A 12015-nucleotide genomic window follows, 5' to 3' on the forward strand; every position below is an offset into this window, starting at 1 on the left:
TTATGCTTTTATGGCGTAAGAGTCTTCAGCCACTCTGCCCCCAACCTCTTGAATTCCATTCCCCAGTCACTCTGCCTCGCCCCCTCCTTAACCTCCTTTAAGTCCCACTTCAACATCCTCCTCTTCAACCATGCCATCGGCCACCCCCCTCCCCTCCCTCCACCCCCCCCCCCACACCCTCCACCCCCCCCCCCCCCCAACACCAGCTCGGGTCTGAAATGCTGTACACAGTCCAGGGCCTTGGGATGTCCTCCCGACGTGAAAGGCGCTATACAAATGTAAACATACGCAACCTAGGTGTCAGGTTCGACCCCCAATTATCCTTCCTCCCCACATCCGGTCCCTCACCAGCACCGCCTTCTTCCACCTCCGACACATCACCCGTCTCCGCCAATACCTCTCCCCAAAAGCCACTGAAACTCTGGTCCATGTCTTTGTCACCTCTCGGCTGGACTACTCTAACGCCCTCCTCGCCAGTCTCCCATCCACTACCATCCATAAAATCCAAATCATTCAAAACTCTTCCGCCCGCATTCTCACCCGCACGAAACTCCGCTCTCCGATCACCCCAGTCCTGGCCAGACTGCACTGGCTGCCTATCCCAGAGAGGATCGATTTCAAGATCCTCACCCTTGTATTCACGTCCCTGCACTCCTCTGCACCCCCCGACCTCACTGACCACTTGTTCTGTTTTGATTTGGATATTCCTAAAGCTAGGAGGAAAATGTATATAATTCTCATCGTGGTTGTTTCAACACTCCGTTCAGTACATCCAGTGAAGCCCTTTGAGGCATTTCAACCACATAGTGAAACGAATCTTTAATACCCCTATCCAGGGATTGATATAGTCTCTGAATAGTTGCAAACGACCGTTCCACTTAACAGCATAAAATCATTAAGGACTTTAATTAATTGTATTCATTTTATAATTAGTTTTATAAACCCATTTACACATTCATCCCCTGTAAGTTCATAAAGCTTGGATTGAAACCAAAGGCCCTGAGCAGAACGGACAGGTGTGTCACCCAGGCCTTTTTATCATCACTTAAATTAAGGTCCCAGGCGTTTGCCCTATTCAGGGGACATTGAAGATCCCGCAGTGCTTTTGGAAAAGAGAAGAGAGTTTCTCTCTCTCTCCCAGTTTTTAAAAAATTAATAATTTGGTCACTCAATACATGACTGTTTGTTGGACGCTGCTGCGTGCAATTGGCTGCTGTGTTTCACCCACAAAATATACAGTACATGTTTTGTATTTCCATAAAATTGTAATGACTAGTTTGTTGGAATATTCCCTGTGGTTAATTCTCTGAACTTCAATAAAAAAATGAATGGGCAGATCTGTTGTTTTATTATTATGAAATCTCACATGCAATTTAGTGATTCTGAAATATGTGAGCGAGAGGACCCGGGTTCGATTCTTGGGTGGGGGGTGAAACCTTAGGCAAGTTTCCTTACTCCACACGCCTCTGTTTACCTAACAGTAAGTAGGAATCCGGTTGTTAGTCGATTGGTTGATCATTTTCTAGAGACTAATAATCCCCACATAGGAACAGGAATAGGCCATTCAGTAGGCCATTAAACCAAGGTCCCATCTGCCTGTTCAGATTGTAATTCAAGATCCAATGATGCTGTTTGAAAAAGAGAAAAGGGATTCTCCTCTTGTCCTGATAAAACCGCTCATTCATTTCATGGCTGTTTGCATTGGACACTTCATGCCTGAATGGTCTATGGGACACATGGGAAAGATTCATACAAGGAGAGTTTGAGGAGGTCAAGTAAAAGGCTGGTGAATTGAATGGAAAAGATTAGAGACAAATTTATAGAGGGAACGAGAATGGTAGGTATTAGTGTAAGGACGTTACTGAGTGGGATTTATCAGTAATCAGAGATGTCAGTGTACTCTGCATAATCCGTCTATTTGCGTGTTATAACAGATGATCTTGATTGTGTCAAGCCACTCCAGGGTCAGCACAGAACACCTTCAGGAGAAGTTCATGTACAAATACACAGTCACTACATTTCACAGACTTTTTACTTGTGTCTCATGAAGTGAATTACTCAAATTATCTAGGCAGTTTGTTGGCCAGGACACCAGGCTCACACCTATTGATTAAAGAGTGACACTTGTCTGCAAAGAAAATGAAAATGCCAAAAGATTTTGAAAAAGTGTTTGAAAATTCTGCGCATCCATTTCTCAATAAAATCCTCCCTGTACTTCATAGATTCATAATAGTGATAATAATCCTTGCATTTGGTATAGCACCTTATCATGTCTTCGAGATGTCTCAAAAGCGCTTCACAGAATGTTCTATTGACTGTATATTTTATGGGTGAAACATGACAGCCCAATTCGCACAAACATTCATGGATGGAGTGACCAAATTATTTTATTATCATAGAATCTTATAGCACAGGAGGACATTCAGCCCATGGGCCTGAGCCAGCTCTTTGAAAGAGCTATCCAACTAGTCCCACTCCCCCGCTCTTAACCTGTAGCCCTGCAATTTTTTTTGATTTTCAAGTAGATATCCAATTCTGAATTGAATTCACTTTTACCTGTTAAATATTCAGACCCTCCTCTGTCTAATCAAAGGCTTTAAAGATGTCATACACCCATGTAACCTGTATTTCCTGAGAACTCCAGCAATTAGATAGTGTGAACAGGTGCCCCCACTGCACTGCGGTGTGCCCTGGATGAGTGTGCGACAGTCGTATCAAATCATCCTTGAGAACAAATGATTAGTGATGACATTGCCAGCACTTCTAGTTTCTTGCATAGAATTGGCACTGTGATAATTACCAGGCAGCACAGACATGAGCATTGATGTAATTGTTGAGAGCCTCACTCTACAAATCCTCTTTTAGCTCTTTGCACAGGTCAAGTAATATTTGCTTATTAAGTCGGAAAAATAGTGCGTCAGAGCAATGACTAAAACTAACACAACGTCTCGGGACACTCAGCTTGCCTCTTTCTGCAACCCAGCTATTTCTGTGCCGCTAATAGCCGTCTTGTGCCTGTAAAATAAAAAAAATATAAACAGGGTTCATTTATATTCCGCACTGTCATTCGCTTGACTGCAAAGTATATAACTAAACAAAATTGAAGGCTTCTTGTCTTCCTATCTCCTTGCTCCCAGGCAAGCTTCTTTCCCTGTGGTTCTGAGATCATCATCGTCTTCCAGTACCTTGCCTGAGCAACAGGGAAGGTATTGTATCTGTGGAATGGTAGCACAGTTGAACTAAACCTACCCACAGCTTAACCCTCCCCCACTAACCCCCCCACTGGGCAGGTCAAGTTTAGGTTGTAGTCACATGAAAATGCACAATATAAATGAATGCTCCCTTTTTAAACATTTTTTTCCTGGTCTCATAGAGATTTTACAATTTTTTTTCTGCATTGCCATAACAAAAGCCCATGTTTTGCATTGCGTGCTGTTGTTTCAATCGTATCCGTGCAAAGCTCTCTCCTACCCAGTGTCAAAAGCCGCATGGAAATACAGCAAGTCATTTATGCAAATGTTGATTGATTTATTCAGTGGCATGTAACAAGGCTTGGCTGAGTAGGGAAAACAATAGTTAAGACGGGAGCAATACCTTTGAGGCTACCATGCTTTGGAAGTCCCTTAAAGGTGTTCAAAATGTTTAAAGATTTAAATATTTGGTGATCATGATAATCTATGAAACACTTTTCAGTTTCACTAAGAAATTGTAGTCGTTTTAAGAAAACACAGCACAGTGGGGAAAAAATTCAAAGCAGCGTGCTAACTGAATCTGCATTGCAAACTGCGTGGATTTAGTTATAAATTAACATCAACATTTACTTTATTTTGTGATCTTGGAATGGACAGGTGCCATAGAATGTGATCTATATACCCTTCCTTAGGTGCTGAATATAAGTAACTATGATTTAGTTGCTTATGATTTCTGAAACCAATTTTCACACTGATGTTCATAACTCCTCACACAATGTCCTAGCTCCGCAAAACTCAACCCTGAGCATTGTGTCCAGCAAAGAGGACAATGAGCTTTGGGAACAACTTTGTTTGGCTGACACTTGAAATGGAAAGTTTCTGGCAAGATTTCTTTGAAACCATACTTAAACCGTTTAGAATTGAGATCAGAAAATGTGTTAAAAATGTGAATTTCAGGACAAGATAGGACAAGTTGTTCTTTACCCAGGGGGTGAATCAACCAGGGTTCCCAGGAAGGGTGGTTGAGGCCAGGATACTGGGACTCATTTAAGCAGCAGCTTGATGGTGTGATGGGAGGACAAAAAAGCTCACCTGGGAGTAAAACGATAGGAAGACAAATTAGATAGATTTATGTTATGATATAATATCTCAGGATACAGTATATAGTCTGGGACATGACATGTGCGTGCGACTGTCAGGAGGCAGAGGGCGAACTGGATGGACATTGGTCGTTTGTCTAGTAATTCTTATGTTCTTTAGACAAGAAGCCTTCACATTTTGTTTAACTATTTACTTTTCAGTCAAGCGAGCGACAGTGCAGAATATAAATGAACACTGTTCGTATTTTGTTTCATTTTAACAGTGGGCCATCGCTGATTGAGGCTTTTAAAACAATGAAGGGATTCGATCGGGCAGGTACAGATAACCTATTACCTCTGGTGGGGGAATCCAGAACAGGGGGGGGGGGATAGTCTTAAAATTAGAGCTTGGCCAGTAAGGAGTGAAATTAGGAGGCAGTTTTTCACCAAACGCCTTAGTGGCAATCTGGACCTCTACACCCCAAGAGGCTGCGGATACTGCATCCACTCCCGTCTTCGAGGCTGAGGGTTGTTAGGTCAGGGCATTCAGGGGCATTCAGGGGTATTCAGGGGCATTCAGGGGTATTCAGGGGCATTCAGGGGTATTCGGGGGCATTCGGGGGTATTTAGGGGTATTCAGGGGTATTCAGGGGTATTCGGGGGTATTCGGGGGCATTCGGGGGTATTCAGGGGTATTCGGGGGTATTCGGGGGCATTCGGGGGTATTCAGGGGCATTCAGGGGTATTCAGGGGCATTCAGGGGCATGGGAGGGGGGGCAAAGGCGGGTAATTGGACTCGAGCTGCAGATCAGCCGTGACCTGACAGAATGGCGGGACAGGCTGGCGGGGCTGAATGGCCTCCTCCTGTTCCTACCACAGGATGAGGACGGGCGCTGCACCTGACCTGCAATGCAGGTTACTCCCCTGGTCACAGGTGTGATCAGCCTTCAGTCTCCCCGCCCACCGGGGGAGGGCCGCCCCGCCCCGCCAGCGCTGGATTGGCTGTCCGCCACGCCAACCCGCCCCCCCCCACCCCCGCTGCTCCCGTGTGGCCCGGGAGGCTGTCAATCAATCCCGCCCGCGGCTCCTGAATGGGCGAGGGGACTGTCAATCAGCGGGACGACGGGGCTCCCCGATTGGCCAGTCCGCCCGCGGGAGAGCGGGCTTCTCAGTGGCTCGGGGGTGGCTGTCAGTCACTGTCCGCCAGCCAATCGGACTGCGCGCGCGCGCGGTGGGCGGGACCCCGGGCGGCCGTTAGGCAGGAGCCGGCGCGGGGCGGGTTTGACAGCGAGCGGCGGCGCCGGTTACCTCGGGGACGGGTCGCGGCTCGCGCTGATGTGGCGGCGGCGGCCGGACGGTTATGGAGGGGGGGATAGAGACCGAGTCGCTGCTGTACCTGGCGGCCAGTGTGCACCACGGTTGGCTCCGTGTCTTCGGTGAGTCTCGTCTCGTTACGTTATTCCGCGGTTGTTGTTGTTGTTATTGTTAATCACAGAAATGTTATTACCGGCGAGAAAACCGGCGGCGGCCGGGCCGGACCGGGCGGGAAAGTTTCGGGTCACCGAGGCGCCGTCGCGTGGGGTGAAGTTGCTGTCGTGTTCCCGCCGCCGCTCAGGGTCAGCGCCCTCGGGGTGTGAGGGATGGAGGGAAGGTGTGAGGGAGAGAGACGGAGAGAAGGTGGGAGGGAGGGAAGAGAGGGAAGGGATGGGGAGAAGGTGGGAGGGATGGGGCGAAGGTGGGAAGGAGGGGAGGGATGGGGCGAAGGTGGGAAGGAGGGAAGGGATGGAGAGAAGGTGGGAAGGAGGGGAGAAGGTGGGAAGGAGGGAAGGGATGGAGAGAAGGTGGGAAGGAGGGAAGGGATGGAAAGAAGGTGGGAGGGAGGGAAGGGATGGGGAGAAGGTGGGAGAGAGGGAGGGGATAGTGGGAGGAAGGGGGAAAGGAGAAAAGGTAGGAGGTAGGGATGGAGTTCAGTTGGGAGGGGAGGGAGAGAAGGTGTGAGGAAGGGGAAGGAGGGAAGGAGTGTTATTATTGATGAATGTCTCATGTTGTTGATCACAACGTGATAAGGTGCTATATCATATCCCAGGACTGTCATGTTGTTGTTATTTGCCACAAACAAGTCTTGTTAATAAACCGGTCACTATTCCTGTGTTGTGACCATTGGGCATCTGGACATAAAAGTATTTAAAATTATTTAAAGACGGACTAAAATTGCACGATCATTTGAAACACGTGGAGCTTTTTGAGCATCTAGTCAATATTGAATAAAATCCTTTTAAAATTCTTGCCAGAATTCTACAATGAATGGCAGAATGTTTCTTAATTTACGTAATTGAATGTATACATTTTATAAACATCGGTGTCTAGAAAATACAGCAATGATGCATAGATTAATTACACGTTACTTGAATGTGCAAAGCTGTACTGGAAATGTCCTCTCCTTTGTGTAATCTTTATTGAGTTTGTTGTATTCACTAAGTAATAGATTCTGCAGTCACATGTTGGCCAAGGCAAGGAATTTACCCTCATGAAATTTGGGAACTGAATCCTCGGAAGATTTTGAATGTTTTGCATGACTGTTAAATGAATCTTCCTTTGTAATCTAGTTCCCTCTTGGCTTTCAGAAGGAAAATGCAGGTAAAGGGGACTTAATGGATTGCTCTTTCAAAGAACCACCACAAACATCAATGGGTTGAATTGCCTTCTTCTGAACTGCAAAGTTCTACGGACAGGAAGCTGGGAAAATTGGGTTGAAAGACCCAATAACATTTTGTAAGAAGGTGTGATGAGCTCTCATCTATTCATAAACTTCAGATAAAGCTGCTCTAATCCAGTCTCCCTAATGTGTGACGGGAGATACAATGTTAGGGGAAAGCAGAACAAAACACTGAGGGATTGAGTGGAGGGCAGGTGCTCATGCCAGTTGAGCTGCCCAGCAAGTCTATGAAGAGAAGGGACCTCAGAATCCAAAAACTGAATTATAAGACTGGGTCTATTCTATACCAAGTTTTCAAGGCTGTCTACAACAAGTAAAGGTTTAAGTAAAGTAACACTCAACTTCAGCAACTACTCACAGAGTGAGACCGTTGGTGCAGGAAAGGCAAATGGACTTGTGCTGCCTGCAGAACTTTCACAAATTTTCTGCAAGTAACAAACAATCTGACATTTTTTGTAAAATGTGCTTTTTGAACAAACCTTCCGTATAACTCACAAAATGCAAAAATACTGTAGTTACCAACTGCATCTACTGGATCTTCTGAATTGTAATCTGCGAAGATTGAATTAATGTTATACTTGCTGAGGAAGGGTAATGGACTGTTGTGCACTGATGGTACAGGCTTTGATAATGCTTTGACTGATTGAATTACGCCCCACAAGAATGCATAACTGCAGCTGTCAGAGAATCCACTGAAAATCATCTAGTTTAGTACAAAACTTTGCTCATACTTTAGGTATATCAAATTTTAATCGTCAGCTTGGCACAGTTTCTAGCACTCTTGCCTGTGAGTCAGAAGGTTTCGTGTTGAAGCCTGATGTTGGGACTTGAGCTCATAGTCCAATTAGACACACTAGTGTAGTATTGGCGAGCAATGCACTCTTGGAGGTACTGTCCTTCAGTTGAGATGCTAAACTGAGGTCCTCTCTGCCTGTTCAGATGGATGTTAAAAATTCCATGACACTATTCTAGAAAAGAAGGGAGATTCTCTTGGTGTTCTGGATAAGTTGATCATTTAAAAAATAATAATAATTTGATCACTCAATCTACGACTGTTTGTGGGACATTGCTGTGTGCAGTTGGTTACTGCGTTTTGCCCACAAAATATATAGTCAATTCACTTTACAGTGTGTTCTGTGAAGCGCTTTGGGACGTCCTCCTGACGTGAAAAGCGCTATATCAAATGCAAGGATTATTATTATTATTATAATAATAATTTGATCACTCAATCTACGACTGTTTGTGCGACATTGCTGTGTGCAGTTGGTTACTGCGTTTTGCCCACAAAATATATAGTCAATTCACTACTGTATATTCTGTGAAGTGCTTTGAGACGTCTCAAAGACTTGATGAGGTTCTATATCAAATGCAAGAAATATTATTTAGCTCATAGCTGTTTGTGAAACCTTCTTATGTGAAAATTGACTGCCACCTTTGTCTACAAATAAGCTTGACAACAATTCCCTTAAGTGCTCTGAGATCTTTCAGCATTATAGGCGTTCTTATCAAATGCAAGGATTATTGTATGTTGTCCTGTCTAACATTGAGTTGCAATATTTTTGAATAAAGCCTATTGGGGATGAATTTATATTTTTCTCTTGTACAATGGAGTCTCAGTGAAACTCAGAATATTTTCATTGAGATTTTTGATATTGCTCCAGGGCTTGCAATAAAATTGCTGTTGGAGGTGTTGCGTTAATTTGGTTTAAAGGGGAAAAATATAAATTAAAGCAATTGGAAAACAATTGATTTTAGTGGATTATTTTCTTTGCTGCTAATGCAAGTAATTCAAACGCAGAACTATTGAAATGCACAAATCCAAAAAGAAATAAGGCCTCATTGCTAGTCTTAATGATGATAGTGAGATGGAATTTTTCAGCCTGTGTAATGTATTGGACGATGACTGGAAGTGATATTAATATGATTCTGTTTGACAAGCAATCTCATCCCAGATCACAATACGACAGCTAATTCTCTGGAGGATCAGCTGCAGGTATCAGTTGCAACACACCAGAAGAAGAAAGATTCACTGCACTGCAATGTTTGGAGATATTGTATGCTACTGAAAACTGCCTGAGGACTCTAAACCCTGACAGAGCTGATTTTGTATAAAATTGCTGATTGCTTCTGAGATAATTCTGTCTGTAGAAAACCAGAGACTATGAAGCAAAATTAGATTTATTTCAGCTGACTGTTCAGGACTGTAAGTTGTACAAATTTGATATTGGGGAGAAAAAAGTCCTCAAATTGAGTTAGGAATTAATTGCCTTGTAAATTAAAAAATATAATAATAATCCTTGCATTAGATAGTGGGGCGCTTTATCACTTAGTTGAGACGTCTCAAAGCACTTCACAGAATATACTGTAAAGTGAATTGACTGTATTTTGTGGGCGAAATGAGGCAGCCAATTACGCACAGCAGTGTCACACAAACAGTTGTAGATTGAGTGGCCAAATTATTATTATTTTTTTGAAGGGATTATTATCCCCAGAAAAGTGATCCACCAATTGACTAACAACCGGGTTCCTACTTATTGCAAGGTAAAAAGAGGTGTGTGGAGTAAAGAAACTTGCCTAAAATGGAAAATGTCCACTTCAGGAGTGTGAGATACTCTTGCTTGCCAGGCGAGTGCTCTAACCACTATGATATAGGACTCCAAATGAGTTGAAGCTGATCTTGTTCCACCTCCACTGACTTCTCCTCCCTCTTTTATTCCCACAGCAGCAACAACTTGGATTTATATAGTGCCACTCATGCAGGGTAGTGTTCCAGAGTGCACTCCCCAGGATAGTGTCTCACACCCTCTCCCTCCACATCATTTCTGCCACCCACATCCATAGCCATCTCATTGATCCCATGCAAAGCTCCGTGAACCGATCACCCCCATCCTCATCTGGCTCTACTTGCGCCCTATCGCTCAGAGGATCGAGTTTAAAATCCTTGCTCTTTTAAAGCCGCCTACGGCCTTGCTTATCCGTACCTCTGTGACCTATTAACACCATACCAACCTGTCCTCTCCCTCTGCTCGGCGGGCAGTGGCCTGCTTAGGTCCCCTGCCCCACCTGTCCCACTATTGGTGGTCGGGCCTTCAGCTTTTCTGCTCCTACTGTCTGGAACTCCATCCGTCTACCTCAACCCCTTAGTTCCTTCAATGTCCGTCTCAAGACTTTCCGTTTTGATTGTGCTTTTCAGCATCCCTCGAAAGACTTGAAAACAAATTCAAGTTTAGATTGAGAAGTTGAGAAATGGATTGATTTAGTCCTTTCATCTGTCATCTGGGTTGCATTCAAACCCATATACAATACAAAATTACATTTGTATAGTGCCTTTATCTCAGAGGTTGAAGGATTTGAAATCACCATGTCACCTTCTAATATTGCTGGCTATAAATAATTCTAGAAAGGGGTGCCGGTAGAAATTAAAATGAAACCTGATCAGTTTATGTACACTTAGAGTTATTCCTACTGAACTCGCTTCCATTCTCCTTTTGATTACTATCTATTTTCTTCAGATAATTAATTGAACTGCTGGAGCAGAGCTCTGGACTACTGCATAAGTGTTCTGCTTGTTATTGGAAACATATTTATAATCTTATCAGTTTTTCAGCAGAGCGTTTGAAATGACTTTAATAAGCCACTCAGGCTTTACTATTTGTTTTGGACATCAATTCAGTCATTGTATTGCCTTGTAAAACCTTGTGAATTATGTTGTGCGGCATTTTTTAGTTTTAAATGGATCTGTTAAATTTGTGGGTGCAATATAATGGATAACTCTTCATTGAAGAAATAATTGTGCACCATGAAATGAGAAATTGGCGCTGTCATTGTGGTTTAAGTTACTAGATTCATGAAGAGTAAATCTTGCAGGTCCCTGGATGTGGCTCAGGTCCACCTGAGTAACTGTTTGAAAGCTGAGCTCACTTCTGATTTCTGTGAAGTCCGAATGCTACCACACAAAATCTCTGTATCTGTCAGCAGGTTGGTGTCTGAGGGGAGGTCTGTTTGAAGGGTTGGCCTGACGTCTGGGGATTTAAAACGATTTGCTTTACATAAATCTTGCAACTGTTGCTTGATATCTAATGTTTACTGCAGAGAAAGGGCCAAAATGATTGCCTCACAAACTTCATACAGTGCTTAAGTCGATTGTATCTGAACCTCCTCAACAAGACATTGCTTCATAGTTAAACTAGGAACAGGAGAGTCTAAAGCAAGTCAGGCTGATAACTTGCATAACGGCCATCAGAAAATGTCCTAGAGCGATCTATGAACTTGTAATTTTAATGAATGGCCATTGACAGTATGAAACAATGTTCAAAACCAGCTCTTTTTTTTGGAAGCATTCCTCAAACTGACAGTTCTGTTTCACATTGAGTTGCATTAGTCTTTTTTTATTAGAACAATGATCTATATTTTAATGTATCATTATGATATGCAGTCATGTTTTTAGGATGCTTTCAACTTTAGCACACAGCTGTTGAATTCCACAGTGTACTGAGGTCAATTGGAAGAATGCAGCTCTTACCATTTTAAGCCACATATGCACATCTCTGGATCCGAGGGAGAACAGCTCTTCAGTGTCTTACCATTATAAATAATAAATATGGCATATTTTCAGAATTGTATTCACTGTACGCAATCGTAACTCCTTAGCTCCTTTGAGATAGCCTCCTATCTTGATCTTATCATAGTTTAAAAATAATTCTTGCCTTTGATATAGCACCTTATCACATCTTCCTGATGTCTCAAAGTGCTTCACAGAATATACTGTAAAGTGAATTGATGGTATATTTTGTGGGCGAAATGCAGCAGCTTTCAAACCTAAATTAACTTGTGATCTAGTTTCAGTCTCACCAGTGTTTTTGTTGTATTTTGAAATTAAATGCCAGTGTTGATCTTAAATAAAACCAGAAAATGCTCAGAATATATAGCAAGTCATTTATTGTCATGCTCTTTTCAGCGTTTCAAACTTTGATTCACTAGCTGTTTCTGAAAGAGAAACATTGGCCTGACTCTTAAGCAATAATCTTTT

The 12015-nt window shown here is 43.3% G+C and overlaps 1 protein-coding gene across 1 annotated transcript in view; it reads left to right on the forward strand.

Annotated features, from left to right (window-relative positions):
- The first annotated feature begins 5548 nt into the window (after positions 1-5548).
- si:dkeyp-72a4.1 (uncharacterized protein LOC100148058 homolog) overlaps positions 5549-12015 on the forward strand; it is a 148104-nt gene continuing 141637 nt past the window's right edge. The window contains exon 1 of the mRNA XM_042337439.1: positions 5549-5706. Coding sequence (XP_042193373.1) covers positions 5631-5706 — 76 coding nt within the window. The 5' untranslated portion in view covers positions 5549-5630. The remainder of the gene's footprint in view (positions 5707-12015) is intronic.

This window comes from Callorhinchus milii, unplaced genomic scaffold (genome assembly GCF_018977255.1).
Source record: "Callorhinchus milii isolate IMCB2004 unplaced genomic scaffold, IMCB_Cmil_1.0 Scaffold8, whole genome shotgun sequence".
Taxonomy (NCBI): Eukaryota; Metazoa; Chordata; class Chondrichthyes; order Chimaeriformes; family Callorhinchidae; genus Callorhinchus; species Callorhinchus milii.